Source organism: Antedon mediterranea, chromosome 9, assembly GCF_964355755.1.
Source record: "Antedon mediterranea chromosome 9, ecAntMedi1.1, whole genome shotgun sequence".
NCBI classification, from domain to species: Eukaryota; Metazoa; Echinodermata; class Crinoidea; order Comatulida; family Antedonidae; genus Antedon; species Antedon mediterranea.
This window is the reverse complement of record NC_092678.1, coordinates 5576859-5603185: the sequence shown is the minus strand read 5'-3', so window position 1 is coordinate 5603185 and position 26327 is coordinate 5576859. Positions and strand designations below refer to the sequence as shown.

The 26327-nt window shown below is 33.6% G+C and overlaps 1 protein-coding gene across 1 annotated transcript; it reads right to left on the bottom strand.

Annotated features, from left to right (window-relative positions):
* Positions 1 to 3733: 3733 nt before the first annotated feature.
* On the bottom strand, positions 3734 to 15922 carry LOC140058109 (cytosolic Fe-S cluster assembly factor nubp1-A-like). The gene is made up of 8 exons (XM_072103663.1): positions 15837 to 15922; positions 7845 to 7908; positions 7556 to 7639; positions 7007 to 7172; positions 6732 to 6883; positions 6337 to 6542; positions 5541 to 5630; positions 3734 to 4628 (listed from the first exon to the last, which is right to left on the bottom strand). The coding sequence occupies exons 1-8, from the start codon at positions 15879 to 15881 to the stop codon at positions 4512 to 4514; spliced, it is 924 nt and encodes a 307-aa protein (XP_071959764.1). The 5' UTR covers positions 15882 to 15922; the 3' UTR covers positions 3734 to 4511.
* Between the last annotated feature and the right edge of the window lie 10405 nt (positions 15923 to 26327).

The window sequence follows — 26327 nt, the reverse complement described above, 5'->3', positions numbered from 1 at the left end:
TTGGAGGAAGAAAATATAGTATACATTACTAATGAAGAAATAGTGCTCCAAAATATTGGAGGAAGAAAATATAGTATATATTACTAATGAAGAAATAGTGCACCAAAATATTGAAGGAAGAAAATATAGTATATATTACTAATGAAGAAATAGTGCACCAAAATATTGGAGGAAGAAAATATAGTATATATTACTAATGAAGAAATAGTGCACCAAAATATTGAAGGAAGAAAATATTGTATATATTACTAATGAAGAAATAGTGCACCAAAATATTGGAGGAAGAAAATATAGTATATATTACTAATGAAGAAATAGTGCACCAAAATATTGAAGGAAGAAAATATAGTATATATTACTAATGAAGAAATAGTGCTCCAAAATATTGGAGGAAGAAAATATAGTATACATTACTAATGAAGAAATAGTGCTCCAAAATATTGGAGGAAGAAAATATAGTATATATTACTAATGAAGAAATAGTGCACCAAAATATTGAAGGAAGAAAATATAGTATATATTACTAATGAAGAAATAGTGCACCAAAATATTGGAGGAAGAAAATATAGTATATATTACTAATGAAGAAATAGTGCACCAAAATATTGAAGGAAGAAAATATAGTATATATTACTAATGAAGAAATAGTGCACCAAAATATTGGAGGAAGAAAATATAGTATATATTACTAATGAAGAAATAGTGCACCAAAATATTGAAGGAAGAAAATATAGTATATATTACTAATGAAGAAATAGTGCTCCAAAATATTGGAGGAAGAAAATATAGTATACATTACTAATGAAGAAATAGTGCTCCAAAATATTGGAGGAAGAAAATATAGTATATATTACTAATGAAGAAATAGTGAATCAAAATATTGGAGGAAGAAAATATAGTATACATTACTATGAGGAAATAGTGAATCAAAATATTGGAGGAATAAAATATAGTATATATTACTAATGAAGAAATAGTACACCAAAATATTGGAGGAAGAAAATATAGTATACATTACTAATGAAGAAATAGTGCACCAAAATATTGAAGGAAGAAAATATAGTATATATTACTAATGAAGAAATAGTGCACCAAAATATTGAAGGAAGAAAATATAGTATATATTACTAATGAAGAAATAGTGCACCAAAATATTGAAGGAAGAAAATATAGTATACATTACTAATGAAGAAATAGTGCACCAAAATATTGGAGGAAGAAAATATAGTATACATTACTAATGAAGAAATAGTGCACCAAAATATTGAAGGAAGAAAATATAGTATATATTACTAATGAAGAAATAGTGCACCGAAATATTGGAGGAAGAAAATATAGTATACATTACTAATGAAGAAATAGTGCACCAAAATATTGAAGGAAGAAAATATAGTATATATTACTAATGAAGAAATAGTGCACCAAAATATTGAACGAAGAAAATATAGTATATATTACTAATGAAGAAATAGTGCACCAAAATATTGGAGGAAGAAAATATAGTATATATTACTAATGAAGAAATAGTGCACCAAAATATTGGAGGAAGAAAATATAGTATACCACCAGTTTAAGATAAGTAAGGTAAACATTAAATATACTTTCTTTTTCATATAAAGATATTGTGGAACCACGTAAAGTGAGGTTTAATGTTGAATGTCAAAACGTGAAACGTTCTAATGGACATCCACCGATTCTGTTCAAAACCAGTTTAAGATAAATATTAAATTCATTTTCTCTTTCATATAAAGATATTGTGGAACCACATCAATTCATGTTCAATATCAAATGTCACAACATGGTGGCAATGATACCAGAGATTGTAACAGCACTGAATGAGATGCAAAAGCAACGTCAAGTTCTCAATGACATTGTAAACAGAAATGTCGAAAACGCACATCCACCGATTCTGTTCAAAACCAGTTTAAGGTAGATATTAAATTCATTTTCTTTTTCATACAAAGATATTGTGGAACCACGTAAAGTGAAGTTTAATATTGAATGTCAAAACGTGAAACGTTCTAATGGACATCCACCGATTCTGTTCAAAACCAGTTTAAGATAAATTAGGTAAACCTTAAATTTTTTTTCTTTTTCATATATAGATATTGTGGAACCACGTCAAGTGAAGTTTAATATTGAATGTCAAAACATGGTCCCAACGACACCAGAAATTATAACAGCACTGAATGAGATGAAAAAACAAGGTATCGTTCACAATGACATTGCAACCAGGAATGGTCTCAATGGACATCCACCGATTCTGTTCAAAACCAGTTTAAGGTAAATACTAAATATATTTTTTCTTTCATATAAAGATATTGTAGAAATTTTAAATGTCAAAACGTGGTCCCAGAAATGCACAAACCAGCTTTAGTTCACAATGACATTGCAACCAGGAATGGTCTCAATGGACATCCACCGATTCTGTTCAAAACCAGTTTAAGGTAAATACTAAATTTATTTTTTCTTTCATATAAAGATATTGTAGAAATTTTGAATGTCAAAAAGTGGTCCCAGAAAAGCACAAACCAGCTCTAGTTTACAATGACATTGCAACCAGGAATGGTCTCAATGGACATCCACCGATTCTGTTCAAAACCAGTTTAAGGTAAATACTAAATTTATTTTTTCTTTCATAAAAAGATATTGTGGAAATTTTAAATGTCAAAACGTGGTCCCAGAAATGCACAAACCAGCTTTAGTTCACAATGACATTGCAACCAGGAATGGTCTCAATGGACATCCACCGATTCTGTTCAAAACCAGTTTAAGGTAAATACTAAATTAATTTTTTCTTTCATATAAAGATATTGTAGAAATTTTGAATGTCAAAACATGGTCCCAGAAATGCACAAACCAGCTCTAGTTTACAATGACATTGCAACCAGGAATGTAAATGTGTTACTAGTACTCAACGTCAAAGCTAATTTAACAGGTGATCTAACCGGACAAAAAAAACATTATGATCAGAAGCTGCTATTTACTTTACATGAAGAACTAATACCGTTTAGATCAACAGTTTGTATGGCAGGCTGAACTTGCTTTAGAAAGAATACAAGAAAGAACGGAAGAGTGGTACAACTACAGTATATATTAAAATTAAATAAACAGCTATTACTAATATTACCAACTCTATCTCAGAAGCAATGGATTGGCCGAATCAGCAGTTTGATGGGGAAGGGAAACAATGTGGCAATAAAGAGCAAGAAAGAGTGCAGTAAGACAGGAAAGTGGAAATTATAACAGCACTGAATGAGATGCAAAACCAAGGTACTGTTCACAATGACATTGCAACCAGGAATGGTCTCAATGGACATCCACCGATTCTGTTCAAAACCAGTTTAAGGTAAATACTAATACAAATATTACTCTATCTCGGAAGCAATGGATTGGTCGAATCAGCAGTTTGTAGAAAGGGAATCAATGCAGCAAGAAAGAGTTCAGCAAGAAAAAGTGCAACAAGAATAAGTTCAGCAAAAAAAGGTGAAAAAAGAAAGAGTTCGGCAAGAAAAAGTGCAACAAAACAGGAAAGTGTAAATGCTGAGATAATGAAACAACACAATGAAAGCAATGCAAATTATGATGTGTAATGTTTCAAGAAAGCCAAATACAATTATCATCAATGCTTGCACAAATTATGCAACAACCTTTCGGTTATCAATATATATTTGTCATCAGACTATTGGGAGTTTGTATCAAATGCAAATACCAGAACTTGATTGATTTGAGGATTAAGAAGAGAGGATCAAAGGACACACTTGAGGATTAAGAAGAGAGGATCAAAGGACACACTTGCATGGTGCTAAAGATTCAGAAAAGAATGTGAATGTATAAATCAGACTTGGGGGAAATTAGACTACATAAAGTATACTGAATAACATCGCAGAAAAGTAATGAATAAACCAAACATGTTATAAAAATCAAGAATTTCCTGAGAATAAAGAGATCAGAACAAATTCTTGCATGCTTATGACCTTTTAAGGGTGATATTATCAGCATCTGATGCACACAAGACAACTCGGAGAGGAATGCACAAGGCTTGATGTTCCCAAGGAAGATAGCAAGACAAAAGAGGAAACATTTGCTAATGTTGGAAGATAAGAAAGTTACAGTTGTAAAGGAACAGATCCAATTGTTTAAATCCACTGTTCATAGCAGTTAAGCTCTGTCTAGACTGATAAAACTAGATTAATAAAAAAAAGTGTGATGTGTCCAAATACGGTAGTGATATGCCCAAATATGATAGTGATATAACACCATCACGTCCATATATGGGCACATCACATTTTGATAATGTAGACTGTGCTTTAGGCCAACAAAATAGAAATGGGGAGTCTTTTATGGCTGTGCTTTGCCATACCATTTTTTCCCATTGATAATGTATTGCAATTTTGAATAATACAGATTAAAATATGCTGCACATTCAGCTCCTTCATGTTATCACCATATCTGCGTTAGGCACCAAGTTTGAGCACACTGGATAGATAGAGTAGTGGATGTAGATGATGTTACCTGACTGCTGTACTTTGAATTTCTGTGGCTATTTTACATAAGGCGACTGAAGCAGGGGATTCTGGGTGCTCTGTGAAAATGTTACTTCCTTTTTCTGCACACAATGTTAAATTCTATAAAATTAATTTGAAAATATTAGCAAGGTTAAAAAGATGACATTCTGTGTATTTACTGGAAGTCTCCCATTATTTCAAGAAAAATTCCAGATATTTTGTGTCATCTTCATGGAAAAAAAAATTCCTCCCAATTGTTTTTGATAAGGAAAAAAAACATCTCGATATAATATGTATAAATTTATCATTTGGCATGTCTGGAAAAAACTGTATCCTTTGATTACTATACATGCAGATGTCAAAGACACTCTCCATTTATTGTTTGGTACACCTTTTGTTTGGCTATGTTTTCATAAATTCTCCCAGTATCACTTTTCCAAGTTGCTTAATTTTAGATAAGCATTATAAGTTTTGGTGTGTCAATAAACAATGGTGATAAGGAATCTATTTAAATCTCATTAAACAAGAATATTTCTTACAAAAAACGCTGCTCGCTTATTGTTATTGCTAAGGTCAAGTCTGGGGGTCACTTCATCACGCCTAGATACTTCAAGTATCCTATTACAAACAAAAACTTCAATTGACTGTTTTGATAATAATTCAATGATTATCTGACAGCGAATTATATCATGGGACTCATAAATACCAGAATGCTTTGGGATTTGTCGTTAGACTCTTTTCTCAGCCATTTTTGGATTCAACAGGTGGTACCAATAAATTATAGTGGCGTTTTAACAAAAATGTCAAAGTGTAGTACTATAAAGCTGCTTGATTTCATCTAATGAATGAGTCATCTCGTGTAACGTAGCGGGCTAGAGCAGCAGCGTGAAAAAACGAATTGGGAATTTTTTTTTTTTTTTACAATGCCGTTAACAAAATATAGTTTTTGTATATTTTTGTGTGCCACATAAATTCACAAAATTAATTACCATGTATATAAATCATGCAATTAACATATTTAATCATACTTACCGAATCAACTGGAATTCTGCCAAGAAACTTCAAACTTAACTCGTCAGCTAATTTTTCAGCGCCTCCGTATTGGAATAAATTAGACACCTCCTGTCAATTTAAGAAACAGTATTTGGTTTGCAACTTTTGAAAAGTCTGGTTCCTGGTTTTCTGAGATTTTTATTGGGAGAGTAGTTCTACTAATACCACTCAAGTGGCCTTGAAGAAATTAAAAATCTGTAGTATGATCTATCCAAATTTGAATGAACTAGGAACAAGCTAAGCCATGTTATCGATGCGTTGTCGGTTGTCTTTTGGACCTAGAAACCATCCAAAATGTGTTTGAGGTGGAGAGCGAGGAAGCACATCACAACTTCCCCACATGTGCACAATGAATTGCAAATCGCATCGCAAATTGAAAGCGCTCTAAAGGGTCTTAACAGGAAATCAAATCAATGTTTCGCATGGAGCATCATGAAAACTAAACATTCATGTTCGATTTGATTGAGAAAGACCCCTAAAGCCTGTTTCCCAGTCAATGATAAAATTGTAAAAACAATTCAACAATTACAATCGTAATGACAGCGCATAAAGGTAGATACGATACGGTGCATTTTGAAGTGTCTCTGAAGTCTTTTACATAAATTTGCTATTGCCTAGGTAAGTCTCTAGTTGTATAATCAGCTCTATAACTATATAGAAATACTCTAATTCTCTGTCTACACTATCAAACAATCTATCTAGTAGTCATATGCTTAAATATGGTAGTGATATGATGTGATAGTGATATCATGTCCATATATGGGCACATCATTACCTGGCAACACGGACAAACATAACCGCTCATATTCTCAATAATGCCAATAATCTTGATACCCATCTTACGACAGAAATTGACTTCCTTTCTAATAGTTGTCAAGGCAACTTCTTGCGGTGTGGTTACTATGACAGCACCATCCGGTTTAGCATTTTTCAAAGCGCTCACAACTGTCAGGTGTTCATCACTGGTACCGGGTGGAGTATCTGAAAGTTTAAAAAATGAAATTAATGCAGTAGAGTACATTGAAGAGGTTGGTCATAGAATTAAAACATATTTTGTTCATTATTCCTACCACAGGAAAGTGTATAGCCTTGATAGGGTGTCCCAAATGAGGAGTTGTACAGTGGTAAAAATAATCAATTAATTGGCTAATAATAATGATAGCTCATTACCAAACAAAATGTAGTCCAAACGTCCCCAGAATGTATCTTTTATAAACTTTTTGATGAGGTGAGTCTTTCTTGGTCCTCTCCAGATGACAGCGTTATCAGATTGTTCCAAAATATTGGCAACTGTCATGACCTTCACGTTTTCATGAGGTGACCTGAATTGAAAAAAAAAAATTGACATTTCCAAAACAATCAATTATTTATGATGTAAAGCTAAAATTTAGTCCCAGCCCTTTCAGAGGACATCCGTACACATTTTAGCCAATACTGATACTCACTTTAATGGTGTCCAACCATATTGTGTGTTCATCACTTTCTCTCCATCCACAGCCATCAGTTTAGAAATACTTGGACCACAGATATCCAGATCAACAAGGCCTACCTTCTTGGAATTTTGAGCTAATGCAATAGATAAACTAGCAGCAATGCTTGATTTTCCAACACCTAAAAATAACAGTGACAGACTGTCAATTCATGTCTGAACTGAGGCTTATTTGAGTATATTTCTTTTACCTTTCATAGATAAAGACCATTGCATTCATAGCTCTGTCAGTATATAAAAACATAATTTCAATCACAGATCATCAGAAATCATTTCAAAATCATTCTACTGCAGTCACTACAACATTTTTTAACTGTGATAATATATAATAACATCTGTTTCAATGCAGGAGTTTATGAGGAAATTACTGACATTATCGTAATTTCTCAAGCCACCCCACGGACCTTCAAAAATTTGGGCTGCGACCCACAGTTTGCGGAACGTCGCTCTAGTGCGAGTCACCCCTGAAGCCCGCCTTGCTACTGATAATGTAGGTATAGCAAACCTCCTTTTCCAGATAGAATTAAAATCTTGTGTTGGATTGCATTCATTCGTAGATTTATCATCTCTTGATCAGGGTCACCACCAGCTAAAATTTACAAATATGGTTAATAATATTTATTTGCATGCATAATAATAATACAATAAATAGATTGTTTTTAAGAAGCTGAAAGAATTTTTGTATAGAATTTGTCCTAATCAATTAATGGGAAAGTGGGTGGGAGGTTCCCGAAGAATAGATCTGGTCTCTTCAAACTTTATAAACCTAATTCTACTGGACTTGGAGCTCATACCTTGTTTCTGACACAGTTCTTTCCCGGGGCATCCTTCACACACCTTTGCTCTGCCTGCCAGGCTCTATCAAATTAAAAACACAAAGCCTAGTTATTTTGTAATATAGTTATACATTTAGTTATGATCAATGACTGTGTGTGACAGTGGTTGTGTGTGTACTAGTACACTGGGGTAACCCCCTACTCGAAAGGTAATACTGTAGGTTCTTTAAAGTGCACATGAGCTACTGTGTACTACACTGGACCTACAGTTTGAACATAGTCCTTATCCGAGAAGAATCGTTCTACCACCAGAACCATGGAGCGAGTGAGCTTTGAACCCTTGCCGATGTTATGCTTAATCCTTTTTATATAATACTGTAATATTAAGGCCTATCTCTATCTAGGGCATACAGTACAGTTGTACTATTAGTGAGACGTTGTAAATTCATGTTTTGTTTGTATCTCAAGATGATTATGTGACAGTCAAAAATGGTTTTGGTGAAGCCAAATAAAATGATAATACAGATAACCATCTAAAATTCAACTATTGTTGTAAAAAGTGGATTTCATAATGAAAATATATTGATAATAAAACACAAAGAATAAGTTATTTTGAAGCGTGTCAGTTGAATACAGAAATATTTAGGTTGTGAAAACCGTTCAACCTGGCATTACTTTCATCAACTTGTATCAACATATCAATGAAAGAATAAGAATTTTATATAATTTGTTTCATGGTCTGTGGCTATGTGTTATGTATATTCATTTGTAACTATTATTCGATACAATTATTAGAAATTTATGACAATAACAGCAAATTTTTGGCTTACTTAACACTAATTTTAAAGACTAGATTCATTTATAAAAATTTGCTATACAGGCAATTTGTTTTCATTGACGTAATTTAAAGTTGAGCAACACAGATTTAAAACGAAATTAACATGTTGAATTTGCTAAAAAAACATACTTTATTGGAATGGCACTTACTACGAGTGGCTTTTCACTACACCAATTATGAAAAAAAATATCCAAATTAACTGAGCTGGTTTCATGTAAATTGCATTTCTTCTAAATACAATACACAGAGGCATTTCATTAATAAATTTTGATTAACACTAACTAACTGCTAATCAATCGGAGTAGAAGACAGCTTTGTATGCATTTTTGCTTCACCGCTGATAAATGCACAACATTTGGCTATGCTACAATGGTGAATATGTCCTCTGGTGATACGAAATAATGGATTGCTTTTTCTGAATAGTTGTGTTATCTTTTTCATTAATTAAGAACTGGATTATGGGGCAAACCATGAATACTTTTAATTCATCATAAATCAATTGTATTGTATATTGAATTTCATTTTTTTTTAAACGTGCCTTGAGCACGCTTGTATATGTGCTATATAAATCAATATTAGATAAATCATGTATCATTCCACCAAACGTTAGAGTTAAAATCACGATTGTGAGGCATTTGTTAAATATGAAAATTTCTTTATCATGCTAATTACTTCCTCATTTACATACAACCTGTTCTATTGGTATATAAGTACTCTAGGCGTTATTTTCTGTTCTGATGAGAATAGTTTCTCAAAACATGTCAATACACTTTAAGGCAGTTTGCCTGTTTATCAAATGCCTTACAATCGTGATTTTAAATCCATATTATTATATTATTATTATTATTATTATATAAAAATCAATGAACAGTACACACAAATGCAAACGTACTTTGTGTTTTAAAACTTAATCGATAGAAAAAACAATTAAAGACGAGTTCAACTTTCGTAGGGTGCTGCAAGGAATATTTTCATCAAAAATGTTTTCATAGCTATTAATATTATGGCTAATCAAAATATAAATTGTGTAGCCAAGTCAACATTTTGATTAGTAATTTTTCATGAACATTTTTATGTTAACGATTTTGATACATTTTAACAGATTTGACACTTTTAAATCGCTTTGACGCTTTTTAACATTCAAATTGAATCGCCCAATTTTGCAATATGGTTCTGCATTTGCATCGCAACTTCTGTTTATTGTGCAGCCATTGGCAATGCGATACTGGTGAAAATATATATATAAACACAGCCTATGACCATGCCTAGCTGCTGACTGCACACTAGTTGCTGTTTCATTCTTTATGATTTTCCATTATTTAAAATAATTTTTTGAGTTTATAATCTTTCCAATAATGATTTTAATCAATCAAACTTTATTAATCTTAGACAATTTGTAGTGATTCAGTTTTTAAGGTTATGTATTATATTTATGCAATTAAAAACAGCCATGTACTGTAGACCTAAAATAACATTTTTGTTAGACACCTCTTATCATTATAAAAATTACTGTATCTCAACATTCATTGGGTAGGGTCATTTGTAAAAATATTAATTTATAGCGAAGTGTGCTTTTGAGAAATTATTGGTATTGATTATGTCTAGTGCCAAGCATTGTTATTCAAGATTAAATTTCAGGTATCTTTCTATGGTTTTTTTATGCTATAAAAGATTTTTATATTTTATTCTACACAGATGATGGTACTGAGAGCATTGTGTTTTAAGTTTTTGAATTTTGCTGATGCTTTTGTTTTCTTTTGTATATATTTTCTATGGTGTTATGCTGAAATAAAAGATTATTATTGATTGTATCATTGTACTCGAAAAAGCATTGTACATACTGTATAATTTGTATGCAAAAATTCCATATAATGTACAGTATATTCAAATGACTCTTTCACTGAAAAATTTTAATCAAACGGTATCAAAACATGGAAGAATCATTAAATTTCTGTAAAATGAGTAAAAAACAAAAACAAATGGTAAATTTAAAGTTATGTTTTTAATTAATTGTTTTATTAGGAGTGGTGTATGTTGCATGCGCGACACATGCGTTGCGTTCTACACTTTCTGTCGAAGCAAAATAAGAAAGAACAAGTACGTTGGCTACACTGTTATGCAAATTAGTAGAATGTTTAGGTCGTCCATTAAAGTTAACATGCTCCTGCAACAGCCCCCTAGCTTTATAAAACTATTTACGCGCAACGTTTTACGTTTCCTTAAGAATTACAAGCGTTGATTTGCTTTCTTTACGGTTAATATTATTATGAAGTAATTACTAAGTAAAATATGATGGTTTTTGTGTATAAATTTAATAAAAAATACATCAACCCAAGTTTTCGGCATGTATTGAATATAGGACCATTCCATTATTTTTTATAGGGGTGTTTGTAATTGTGTTGGGTGTACCAGGCTTGCTGAGGCTTCTATTGTTCTGTATTTCACTGTGTTTGTTGAGAAACAACAACAAAATTCTGCTGTAGTTAGCCTATAGCTTTTATTATGTGTCTGTAAATTATATCGTTTTTTAAATTATTTAACATGTTGTTTGAATCAAGTAGCCTCTACAAATAACAAGAAAAGATCGAGAAAAAGATTCATATACACATTTTCATCTTACTTAATTTATGTTTTAACTTATATAAATACATCCATGTTTGTTTTCTCAAATAGCCTCTACAAATAACAAGAAAAGATAGAGAAAAAGACACATTCTTCAAACTTTATTCAAATATACAGCACAAGAACTATTAAAATAAGGCTTAAAATCTATGGGCCATTCTGTGTCAAATCAACCAATATTCTGAAAATTGGTACGGGTAACGTCACGGATATCTATATTATAAGTGAGAGAGTTTGTCTGTTTGTCTGTTTGTTCGTTATACAAAATTTTGTTACTGCACATAATCTTACATATGTGGTATCAAAATGACCGCAATTGTACCGGGAATGTTCTAAGCTATATTTCAACATCATCCGCCACCTAGGATCCAAGTTAGGGACCAAAATGTGGTCAAAACCCCCACTTTCGATGTTTGTTCGTTATAAAAATGTCTGTGTCTGCACGTAACCATACGTATGGGGTATCAAAATGATGGCAATTGTACCCGGAAGGTTTTAAACTACATTTAAAAAAATTCCCCCGACTCCTGGGGTTTTTGTGGAATGGGTGGGGGGGGGGAGTGGTTGTGTGGTGGTTTGTGATGTCATTTTTGCTAGGGCTCGGGGTTGTAGGCTATCGAATTGTAAAATTATACTACAAAAGTTTTACAGTATTTGAATTATCCTCAGCAAGGCGTTTGGGGAAATATAGATATAGCTATACATATTACATACATATATATTTAATCATCCCTGGGAAGCGGATGGGAGTTTGGGGTGGGGATGTACATCTAGGCCTATCACCATGACCGAAACTGTATTTGGAATGTTTTAAACTACATTTGAAAACTGCCACTGAGGGATTATGGGTTGGGAGTGATAATAATATAAATTGTACTGGAACCGGCTTCAAGAGATCACCCAGTGTATCTGGCGTGTGTTTTTTGTAGAGGGAGGAGGAGCGAAAATACTATCGTAATGAAGTAGCCTATATGATTGGATTGTACTAGGAAAAGTTACTAAATTTGAACTGTCCAGGGGAGGAGTTAAGGTTTGTTGATGGTGGCTGGGGTGGTGAAAGGAGAAAGAAGGCTGGGTGCCCGCAGTATCTAAATTACAAATTTTAATTATCAGCCAATATGACACCTATTCATTTACACAATTTACAACGTACTACAACCATTATTAGACCCATCGTAGTTATGAATACTCCTCTCAATTCGAAGCTTAGGTTGAATTGAATTTGACCATCACTGGGAAGATTTTGTTTTTAAGAAAGAGTATGGGGTGTTGTTGAGGGGTCGATGTTGGTGAGTATAGACAGATACTGGCGTCGGGTGTTATGTACTGAGAAGGCTGTAAACTAATTTTGAAACCCGCCCTGGGGCGGGTATAATTGCTAGTATAATATATGATGCAAAGTTGTAGCGCTTAACTCCAAGTCGTTTTGAAAATTTGGCCTATTGAATTCACATAATTTGAGTACTTTAATTGAATAGTACTCTATTTTACTTACAGAAAAATAGAATGAAAATATTCTTATAATGCTATTTAAATGTTTAAAAGAAATAGCTCCAAGATACTTAACAATATTATTTCAATTTACTGTAGATAACCATAATAAATGCACTCGCTCCCAAAGTAATAATGATTTATCTATTCCGTTATGGAATAACTCTCAGGGTAAAAGAACTTTTGTTTATAGATCAACTAAATTATGGAATTCTCTACCAAATAACATAAAATCAGAACTCCATAATATGTCTTTGGCAACTTTTAAATCTTCACTATAGAAATCATATATGTATTAACCTTTTTGCCTTCACAATTGTAAATAGTTTTATATCTGTTTTCTTTCTTTTTGTTTTTCTTTTATATTTTATTTTTGTTGTAAATATGTTTACTGAATCACTTTGGAAATCAGTACATTTGTATTGAAAGTGTATTTCAGTTTAAAGAAAGAACAAATAAATAAATAAATAAATAGTTTGCGTTTTGTAATTTGATGTATTAATTAAGATACAAAGCTGTAAATTGGTATCCATTTAATGCATATCTGGCCTCAAAATAAGTGTGTCTCATATACTTCTCTATTTAATTATTACTGAAAACCCCAATTTATTTTACCGGTCGAATCAATTTTTATTTTTAGACCACCTTAATGGTAAGTAAGAACAATCACAAAAGCTTTATATTGTACACATGTATGCCGAGGCACTTGTGATTGCCTCAATGAAATGTTAGACTATTTACTCTTTTCAACTGTGTCTGGCATGGCGTTAAAGTTGGTTACAAACTGAAAATGGGCAAAAAAACGTTGATATTTACACAGCGAACTTAAAGGCCAGGTACGGGCAAAAAAATTCTATTGATCATACATTCCAATAATTATCGATCTTTAGTTTCCCCTATGTTTCATAATTTTTTGGATTTTATTTGTGTTACACGAGCTTGTTGAAAATAAGCACTTTCTTATCAGTGGGGGGATAGTTCAAATTACACAGTAAAATCTCTATTCTTTTGTACACAAATTTTGTAAATAGAGAGGCATTTTAAAAAGCTATGAAAAATAAACGGCGTGGTAAAAAATGTTATCAGATGACTAAATATAGGTAATATAACTTGAATATTACATTTCTGATATTTTTATTCAATTTCAGGTTTTTATTTTCATGCTATAGCAAAAATTATCCACTGTATATCCACCATTTTTTTTCACCGTCTAGGGAGTCATCAGACATGTTATTACATTAGGTTAACTACCTAACTACTGAAAAAAAGTCTTCCTGGTTTTTATGGAAGAATTTTGCCAAATTTTGTATTTGATCATATTAAGGGAAATTCATGTTTTTTTGTCTCGATTTCTGTTACAAATATTTGATTTATGTACAATTGACCACATATTATATTTAAAATTCATGCCTGTACCTGCGCTTTAACATAGGAAACATATATTCATCCATATGAAATTATTACCACTTTAACACATATCTGGTGTACCTCTGGACAAAATTCTGTTGTGGAGATTTTTCATTATTTCTGACATGGCTCTAAATTTGAACCTCAAAGTTTTAAACCTCACAAACATATTGCTAACTCATTAAAATAAGTTGAACCAAACATGACAGTTGACACTACTAAATAACACTTAAAACTGGGTCGATGAAGTAAAACCTATAGGCCTACATTAACTTACACAATGCATGTTTTTCTTATGTCTTTAAGTGTACAACATCAACTGTTGATGAACTAACATGGATGTATTTATATCTAGGCCTAAATTAAAACATAAATTAAATAAGTTGTATATGTTTTCTCCTTATTCTGAATAAAGTTTGAATGTATTTTTTTTCTTGTTATTTGTAGAAGCTATATATAACTTGATTCAGCTGTTGAGAAAAAGAACAAACATGTAATAATATTACATGATATGTAAAATAAAACATGATATGTAAAATAATATAATAATATAAACGCGATAATTATAATTTACACACATAATAAAACTACAGTCAGCCAATGTATTTTTTTTTTGTTATTTGTAGCTCGGCTATATATAACTTGATTCAGCTGTTGAGACAAAAAACAAACATGTAACAATATTACATGAGATGTAAAATAAAACATGATGTAAAATAATATAATAATATAAACACGATATAAATTACAGACACATAATAAAACTACAGCAGCAGTTGTTGGTTTCTCAAACACAGTGAAATACAAAACAATAAGGTTTATCGCAAATAGCTTGAATTCGCAAGGAATGTCATTTTACAGTAACAATGCATGATGGGAACAATCATAAAACAACAAATCACGTATGTACGCGTCGTGACGTTTGCTCCCAAACCCTTCCCATCATGCATCGCGCACGATATTTGCGATAAACCTTATTGGCACAAAGGCGCAAACAATAAGGTTTATCGCAAATAGCTTCTACAATGCATGATGGGAAGGGTTTGGGAGCAAACGTCACGACGCGTACATACAAACAACAAATCACGTACGTACGCGTTGTGACGTTTGCTCCCAAACCCTTCCCATCATGCATTGTAGAAGCTATTTGCGATAAACCTTATTATTGGCTTGTTGAGGTTTCTATTGTTACAATAGTCTATAGAAAGCTCAACAAGCCTAGCACACCCAACCCATTGACTAACAACCCTATAAAAAATAATGGAATAGTCCTAGGCCTATATTCAATACATGTCGAAAACTCTGGTTGATCCACAGTTTGGATCCACCGAAATGACCTGGCCTGGGTCGAATCATCCCGCCCTGGATGGGCGAAGTGGTACGTACCGACCTGGCTGGGCCGAATCATCCCTCTCTAGTAGGCTATCTGATGATGGATAGGCTAGGCCTAACTAAGCCTAGGCATGGAGTAAAGAATGGGCTAGGCCCTAGGCCTAGACTAGGTAGCCTACTAGCCTAGGCCTCCCTAGCCCTAGTAGGCCTAGCCTAGCCTAGCTAGGCTACTAGGCCTAGTAGGCTTTCGATCCTAGTCTATAAGTAGGCCTAGGCTAGCCGGCGGCTAGCCTAGGCCTAGACAACATAAATGTACGTACAGATTCAGATGGACAACCAATATTGTTTTGATTATCAGCCAACATTGTTGACTTTGCCTACGCAATCTTCTTTCAAATTATTTTAAATTGTGCCGCCGCCGTACGAAAAAGAAAAAACGGACGACACGTAGTACGCACGACGCGACGAACGACGACGCGTCTAAAAACAAGTAGCGAACTATGGAACGCCGTTACTGCCTTCTTCTGCTCTTTTACCATTCGGACCTAGCTTTACCATTTGGCTCTTTCACCAATTTATACGGTTCTTTTACCATTACCTTTTACCATTACTTTTGGCACTTTTACTATTTCACATGGCTCTTTTACCATTTCATGTGGCTCTTTCATCATTTCATACGGCTCTTTCATCGTTCGGTGCTTTTCTATTTGGCCTTTTTACCATTACGTTCGGCGCTTTTACTCTTCGGTCTTTTCACGTCTCAACAAGAATGACCCGTGACATCGGGTCAAATAAAAAATGTGACTGCTGCATGGAGCCTAGTCGAACTTGTCCAAGTACACGCGCGGGGCACATCGAATCCGAGCCAGATTGTTTCCAAAAAAAAAAAAAAAATGTTCAACCAATCAAACCAACTCAGGTGGTGGTGGATCGAAAGTACAGGTAAAAAGAATCCATTCTTTCTTTTCGTTAATTTTAGATAGGTATAATTGAACTGTGGGCATGTGTATAGTATTTTTCTAATTTAAACAAATGAGAAAAAACCGCTTTGAACGCCATTGATATTGTATGTGAACTATACATCAGTTTTTACGAAGATATATTGTCCGCCTGAAAACACATTTAAAAAAATGTTGTTGAATATGCCATTATTTTATTGTCACATAGTTATTAAATTTGACCAAAAGTTGGATCAAAAAAAAAATTATTTACCTGTAATTTAAGGCAAAATAATAGTCAAATTGGCAACAAGTTCATGTTTTGGGGGAGACAGTACATCTTTAAACAACCTTACGCAAAATTCCAGCCCAAGCCCAATATCAATACTGGTAAACAAGGTAATCTCTCATGCACAAAGTGGGCTACTATAAGTGTATATACCAACTATGGATTAGTAATGATAACAAAAAACTGGTTTCATAAAACCCCAGATTTTCACTTAGGTCGTGTTTCCGCAAACGATAACAAAATTATCGGTTAATTTTTTAACCAATCTGATAATTAATAAAATTTTTAAAAAATAAATAAATGCGCATGATCACACATTATCAAACAACCAAGTGTCCCATCACAACGCAAGTCAAAGGTTAAACATTATCGCATTTATCCAATAAGTTTTATCCGATTTGAATAAGATAATTATCGATAAATTTTCTCGAGTGGAATAGGTCAAACACCTTTCCGGAGGCAGTTTATCGGTTAATTTTTATCGGTTAATGTTTGGCTGCGGAAACACGGCCTATAACACACTATATTTTTTTGATCAAAAATATTGATAAATTGAAGATATCGGATGACATGGATGCGGAGAGTAAAGGTATTTGCTTTAAAATGTCAACGTTTGTAGAGACTTCTATTTAGAAATATTTTCGTGACAAAAAATCAACAATGGTCTTCCTGACTTCTCTGTCGGTTAAACTGTAACAAAGTGGGTTTAAGACGCACACCATGACGGTTATCCATCTTGCGCTAAAGGTCACTTCAACAGGAAATGGACATTCTGTTCCATTTGTATATAAACAAATAACATTAGCAATTGTTAAGGTGGTGTGTGGAATCAGCAGGATTACATAACAAGTTAAAATCTTCTTAAGAATTTTAGAAGTTTTTGGCGCAGATCTTGGACCACTTTTATTGGAGTCTGTACTATAAATAGCTCCGTTAACAAATGATTTATCTTCAGTTGCTTTGGGTTTAGGTGTAACCGGAATATCATTACTGTTCACTTTAGCTTGGCCTTTTGTTATATTCCCCACGTCCTCCTGAAGGTGTATGTGTACGACATCATGTCCTTGATTCTCACTAATTGTTAGGCTGGAACCTGGTGTACTTCCAGGCAAAGAACTACCTTTGTTTGCGTTATTACCTGTTGGCCGCGTACGCCTGAAGCACTTAGCCATCTTCGCGTACCAGTTCATAGTTGAGACATCCTCTGCAATAACACCTGCGAAGCTTGATACTTTCTGCTCTCGTCTGCGAACAGTTACATTAATTCTTAAATAAAGTGCAATAATAAATATTGAAGGAATTAAGACATAAGCACAAACAGTAAGCAATTGTACGAACGGTTCCCATTTAAAAGTATCCAGCGTGCAAGTTTCAGTATCTACTCTAATATCATCTAGCAAGACATATACCAGAATCAAACTAATTCCAAAAATCCATGAAGCGATTATAACTTTTCGTGAACGAGATTTAGTATTTTTCACAACACTTTTTAACGGATAACATATTCCTCTGTATCTCTCATAACAAATGATTAAAACAGTTAGTTTAGACATTTGAAATCCGATGGTTGAAATAACCTTCATGGCGTAGCAAAGCAGCCCGCGTTCCACATAAAATCCTCGCACAATATACACCAACCCAAATGGTATACCGATACTAGAGAGAATTAGGTCTGAACAAGCGAGGCTCAGAAAATAAGCATTCGCAAATGTTCTTAGATTTGGATTTATTATGAAGCATACAATAATTAATGTATTCATAAGGACACCAGATATCATAAGAATTGACAGAACAGACGACATAAAGTAAATGTACCCAGTTCCTACTTCGTCTTCTGTAGAGTTATCCATCACACAAAGAATAGACAAATGTAAGCTTTAATAATCACGCAGCAACAACAATTCAATATACTATCTTTTGTATCAATAAATAAATACATGGCAAACAACTAACAAATAACAGTGATTTTATCGTTTTCACTGGCGTATAATACTTTTAACAGTCTCTTGTAAGAGCAATCATTCTTGTTCTAAATAAATCACAAACTATGCTACGGTACATCAGGTTGCAGATAGACTGAATGTGTCACACGAACTGCTCTCACATGCACAAGAAGTAATCCTAAGTGGAAATACTGCAAGTTTGATCAATGTAATGAACTCTCGCAAAATGCAACAAACGATCATCAAACAATTCTCAAACTAGAAACGTAGGTGGTGTACGTCTCCGAGAGAAATACAACACAGGGAATTCCTGTAAACTTTACTTCATTAAACATTGCTATCAACTAACAAGTCAGCAAGTCATGATGCTTGCCATATAGAATATTTTGCCATAATCATTCTTTTAAAAAAAGTATGATAAATCAGCTACAACTGCAGCTAATCATTAACTAACGTTTTTATTAAATGTTGTGAGTAGCAAAGGCATTTTAGTCAACAATCAATTAACTCTCGGATTTGAGTAATATTCCTTTATAGAAATCACAAAGACAGGCCTCAACTGGGCGTAATTAAATGTTATTGTCATGGTTACAAATCATTGCCAATTATTCCATTCAATCAAATTATGATATCAAAAGCTAGTTCTAAATGTATAGGCAACAAATTAAAAATTGCATGCAACGTATATTCATTCTTCGAATCTATAGATTGATTATACCGCAGAATATAAACATGAGGTCACATATGTTTCTGCTAAATTGTATGTAAAAGACCTTTACTGTATTGCTGTGCAAATTTTTCAGTAAAAAATCCAATCGATCAACAATCATCGTAGCTAGCTTTCGAAATAGCGACGCGACAGTGTGCGACGCGCAAGTCGGAAACAGTCCCACGTTTTTCCTATTATGTTAAGGCATAGGCCTAAAGGGCGTGAATCTATACATGAATATTCATGTCATGTGACGGAAAACCCCGGAAATAGTTTTCACGCGGTAATTGAAAATGATCTCTTGTCACGTTGCTAGGGTAGCTGTTGCAAAAACTCACCAACCGTGTAGCCTAGCCGCACCCTACTAGTATTAAAAATTGAGTGTAAATGAAATTGATTAAGAATTTGACATTAAAATGATGCCTTAACCTAATTGAAAAAAAAAATAAAGCATTTCATCCGCCAACGTTAACAACAAAAGGCAACGCCAAATCGGCCAAATCACATTGTCTGTTCAACGGCAGTCGGCGGAGGTTTTCTTGAACGTATCCGCATACTCGAACCGGCGGGCGCGTTTTATTAGCATATTATTAGGTCATTTTAAAAATCAAACTTTATCCAATATGTGTCGATATCAAATAGTGCGTCCACCGCACATGTAACATAATGATAAAATTACATTAGGGTTGGTGAGCATGATCCCAAAATAGGAAGAATACGTGATGATTTTTCTTGATTTTTTTTTTCAAAAACTCAAGTAAACAGTTTAATTATTTTTATTATTTCTCTGCTCTCATCTCGCACAAGAATAACTTTAACGAAATAAGCTATCAATAAGGTTTTTTGGCACGAGATGCAATTGATCAAAGATGTTTTAATATTCGACAATTGTGCCGAAAATTAACCCAATCTTCTGAAGTAACGTTGTGACATTCAAATTCACCTTCCATACCACCACCACTGGGTCCTTTTCATACAAAACAAAGTAGCCTATTCTTTATCGTATTAAACCAAAATTATCTTTGCTGTGTCTGAATTAAACTATTATTGTAATAGTGGTAAAAAAAAGTTTCGGTTTCACTTAAGTTAGATATCTTGACTTAAGCAAAAATAATGATAAAATGGCAAATGTAAGGCTTGGTTCATTGATTTAAAGTTGTGGCAACATGATTACACAGAAAGATAATACTTGACTTTAAAATTACTGTACAACGTTTGTAAAGAATTGTTAGAAATATTTTCGTGACAAAAAATCAACGATAGTCTTTTTGATTTCTCTGTCGGTCAAACCGTAACAAAGTGGGTTTAAGATGCACACCATCATGGAAATCCACCTTGCGCTAAAGGTAACTTCAACCCGAAATGGACATTCTGTTTTATTTGTATATAAACAAATAATATTGATAATTGCTAAGGTGGTGTGTGGAATCAGTAGGATTAGATAACAAGTTAAAATCTTCTTAAGAATTTTAGAAGTTTTTGGCGCAGAGCTTGGACCACTTTTATTGGAGTCTGTACTATAAATAGCTCCGTTAACAAATGATTTATCTTCAGTTGCTTTGGGTTTAGGTGTAACTGGAATATCATTACTGTTCATTTTAGCTTGGCCTTTTGTTATATTCTTCACGTCCTCTTGAAGATGTATGTGAACGGCATCATGTTCTTTATTCTCACTAATTGTTAGGCTGGAACCTGGTGTACTTCCAGGCAAAGAACTACCTTTGTTTGCGTTATTACCTGTTGGCCGCGTACGCCTGAAGCACTTAGCCATCTTCGCGTACCAGTTCATAGTTGAGACATCCTCTGAAATGACACCTGCGAAGCTTGATCCTTTCTGCTCTCGTCTGCGAACAGTTACATTAATTCTTAAATAAAGTGCAATAATAAATATTGAAGGAATTAGGATATAAGCACAAACGGTAAGTAATTGCGTACGCGCGTTCCAACTAAAAATATCAAGTGCACAGCTTTTAGTCTCCATTCTAATGTCGTCTATAAAGATATACAACACTATAAAAACGACTCCAAAAATCCACGAGGCGGTTATAACTTTTCGTGAACGAGATTTAGTATTTTGTACAATGCTTTTTAACGGATAACATATTCCTCTGTGTCTCTCATAACAAATGATCAAAACAGTTAGTTTAGACATTTGAAATCCGAGGGATGTAATGAATTTAAACGTGTAGCATAGCAAACCGCGTTCCACATAAAATCGACGCACGATATATAACAACCCAAATGGTATACCGATACTGGAGAGAATAAGGTCTGAACAGGCGAGGCTCAGAAAATAAGCATTTGAAAAGGTTCTTAGATTCGGATTTAATATGAAGCATACAATAATTAAAGTATTCATAAGGACACCTGATATCATAAGAATGGACAGAACAGACGACATAAAGTAAATGTACACTATTCCTACTTCTTCTTCTGTAGAGTTATCCATTACAAAGTGAAATAATTCTGGACAAAATTCAAGCTATAATGATCTGTTAGCAAACATATACAGTATAATCCTTATACCAATATAAAGAAGTACGTATATATGAATCAATATATAACTAATACGGCCAATTCTCTTCTTAAATATCAATCTGTACAATAGGTTTAACATCAACCTGAACTTGAAGATACAACGCTTGTCTAAGAATTCCACCGTCAGCACAACACGCAGCAACCAAACGCCATCCGAAAACGAAGCTTGCAAGATTTCCGATGAAACTTCACAAAATGACCAGCAATTAGAGAAACTAGAAATGTAGGTCTAAGTCACTAAAAGATGTGATTTAAACAAATCCGAACTGTACTTATTTTCCGAAAGAAAGTAACTATTGTGACTGGTGGGAAAAAGTTAGAGCGAAGCAAACTTTCTTTAAAAATATACCACTCGGAAATTGTGATCAACTAAAAAAGTCAATGACTAATTGACATTTTGCGGTGATCCTTCTTGTGATTTTAAGATTAAATCAAGATGAACCAGCTTTTAAATGCGAAGAATATCCAATGCGTGGTAGTTATTACTTATACCAACAACAATAGGTTAATTCTTAGTAATATTCACGTTACACGATAAGAGTAGGCCTACAATATGGGCGTAATGATGTGATTGACATGATTGTGAAGCCTTGACAACTAACTAATTACGATATTGAAAACTAGTCCAAATGGAAACCATTTATAGCAATTAGGCCTATGGGTATTTTATTCAAGATCGGTTCTTCAAATTATTTCTAATGAGACTACTACTTAATAAAAAGTAGAATCTCTGAGACTGAAACTTCTATTCAGGAGACATTTTTCTCGTGAGACTTAAGGGCCTTTCACACCTGCTCCGGCACGGTTCCGGTCCGGCGACGGCAAATCCAATCGAACGTCAATGTTTCGTTTTTACGCGGCTACGCGCATATCGATTGGTGCTTGGCCGCGTGGAGCGTCGTGAAAACGAAACATTGGCGTTCGATTCGCCGGACGGGAACCGTGCCGGAACAGGTGTGAAAGGCCCTTTACGAAGGACATGGTTTACCGTACCCCAGCTAACCTTATTAAGAGGACACTTTGTTGGCCAGTTAGAAACAAAGAAAGATAATCATACAGGTGAGTTTTGAGAGACAAATTTAAACTGTCTCCACGTTAAGAATTGGTGAATATCATAAGGTACCAATAATGAGTTACAATTAAGGGCATGAGAAGTGGAATTTGCTTTTGAAACTTTTTGATAGATGGACGGACAGCATTAATATTAACTGGTTTCACACTTCTCATCATGCATAGGACATGAAATACCGTATTTCATGGTACATGTTTATCATGATTTCAGACGACGACCCGATGCCATATAAATTCCAATTCATATTTAAATCGTTATTTAAAGGAGGAAAATAAAAACAAAAGACACGGTAAATATGAGAAAAGAATGAATTCAAATTTGACTAGAACTGAAGTCACCTGCTTCTTTTAGACACCTTATCATTAAACCACTGCGACAGTTTTAGTTCAAATTGTGACATCAATTTATCTTGAAATAAATGCAACGTACTTTACATTGTTAAATAAAAACTACGATAACAATATTCATTAATAAAACCAATCAATATGCCCGAAAGCAGTAATATTATATGTACAATTACAATAATGAGCACTTTGTATCTTCAAGGTTTCCATTTTATTGTGCAACCTAATTAGTTTTATTTGCTGCACTATTAAAGATTGGAAGTTATTGAAATTTGATATAGATCATCTGTTATGAAATAAAAAAAAAGTATAGTACTCAGATAAATCATTATTACTTACTTTTTTTTTTTGAGTCATTTTTATGAAATTTAATGACTTTGTACTTAGTACATTTGCAACATGAAATCAAGTTGATGAGTTGTTTTCCCCAACTCTAAGTAATTTGTACTTAGTACATTAAATTGAGAACTTTCTGGTGAGAGATGTCAAACTTCAAGACGAGAGATAAAACTTTATGATGAGAGGTTAACTTCATAAAGAGAGGTTAACTAATTTCTGTTGCGAAGTCAACTATCCAGATGAGAGGTTAACTTCCCTGTGAGAATTCCAACTTCATGATGAAGGTTTCTTTCTGGTGAGAAGTCAATCTTCATGATGAAAGGTTACTTTCTTTTGAGAAGTCAAACTTCATAAGAAGATGTTACTTCAAACTTCATAAGATGATGTTACTTCAAACTTGATGATGCGAGGTTAACTTTTTGGTGAGAAGACTTCATGATGAGGGGTTAACTTTCTGGTGAGAAGCCAAACTTTATAAAGGAGAGGTTACCTTCTGGTGAGAGGTAAAACTTTATAATGAGAGGTTAACTTTCTGGTGAGAAGTCAGACTTCATGAAAAGAGGTTAACTAATTCATGTTGAGAAGTCAAGTATCTAGATGAGAGATTAACTTCTTGCAACTTCCTACTAATAACTATATTGACTTAAGCAACAATATTTACAACGAGCCAGCCTGATCTATAAATAGATGACAAAAAGGTTAATGTACAGTATACAAAAAATGTGAATACTTTACACAACATTTTAAAACAATGTTTAGAAACATTTTCGTGATAACAAATTATTGATTGTCCTCTTGACTTCTCTGTCGGTCAGACCATAACAAAGTGGGTTTAAGATGCACACCATCATGGTCATCAACCTTGCGCTAAAGGTAACTTCAACCCGAAACGGACATTCGGTTTCATTTGTATATATACAAATAACATTGATAATTATTAAAGCCGTATGTGGAATCAGCAGTACCAGATAACAAGTTAAAATCTTCTTAAGAATTTTCGAAGTTTTAGGCGCAGAGCTTGGACCATTTTTATTTGAGTCTGTACTGTAAATAGCTCCATTAACCAATGAGTTATCGTGAGTCATAGGCAGCTCACTGGTAACCGAAATATCATTACTTGTTATTTTCGCTTGACCTCTAGTTAGGCCAATGTTTTGTGTTATTACATCTTCCTGGAGGCATATGTGAATGGCATCAGGTCTATGGTTGTCACCAATTTTCTGATGTGAATTCTGAGAAAAATTTGCATCTGGGCCAGCACCCTTGTTTGCTGGGCTACTTGTTGGCCGCGTACGCCTGAAGCACTTAGCCATCTTCGAGTACCAGTTCATAGTTGAGGCATCCTCTGAAATAACCTCTGCGAAGCATGATCCTTTCTGCTCTCGTCTGCGAACAGTTACATTAATTCTTAAATAAAGTGCAATAATAAATATTGAAGGAATTACGACATAAGCACAAACGGTACATAATTGCATAAGCGGATCCCAGCTAAAATTGCTCAATGGGCATGTTTCAGTATCGATTGTATAAATGTTCTCTAAAACAGCATATCCTAGAATAAAACCGAATCCTAAAATCCACGAGGCGATTATTATTTTTCGTGACCGAGTTTTGGTATTTTGTACAAAGCTTTTTAACGGATAACATATTGCTCTATATCTCTCGTAACAAATTATTATAACAGTTACTTTTGACATTTGAAAGCCACCGGATATAACAAATTTCATGGAGTAGCAAAACAGACCCCGTTCCACATGAAATCGACGCAGGGTATACATCAACCCAAATGGTATACCAATGCTGGAGAGAATAAGGTCTGAGCAGGCGAGGCTCAGAAAATAAACATTCGCAAATGTTCTTAGATTCGGATTTACTATGAAGCATAAAATAATTAATGTATTCATAAGGACACCAGATATCATAAGAATGGACAGAACAAACGACATAACATATATGTATACTATTCCTACTTCGTCTTCTGTAGAGTTTCCCATCACGATGATTTATGACTCCATGCAAGAACAGAAGTCCGAATTATCGCTTAGCAAAAAAAAATCATCTTAACTTGTTATGAAAACTGGTTTGTTAAATAAAGCTTCAAATATTACTGCTGAACTTTGACAGCAAAAAGATTAATATATGCCAGACAAGGAGAACAGACTCCCGTTATCAATATTCTATAGTTGCGCTTTACCATGCAAACGGACGAAATGTTCCTTAGCACCAGAGACTTCAATTACTAATATCTTCCAACAATCACTTGTAAGTATTCATTCCATTCATGTTTTAAATTGCATAAAAAGTACGATACTTGGTTAAATAAAACGGCATATTTTCTTCAAATTGCAGTTGCACTGAGTGTCAAAGAAATTCAGTTTCAGCAAAACCCGCATCAACTAGAAGAACTTGCAAGTTTCAATGAAACCAATTTCTCGCAAAATTAAACGATTGACGGCATACAATTAGGCCTACCAACATGTAGGCCTACGTCATAAAAAGATGTAATTTAACCAAATTAGATCAGTGCTATATTTTAATCCTATATGCCGCTTAGATGAATAAAACAAACAAAAAATCTGCAAAATGTATAAAATGAACCAAACTTTCATGAAATTTTTCTCTCTGAAATTGCGATTAAC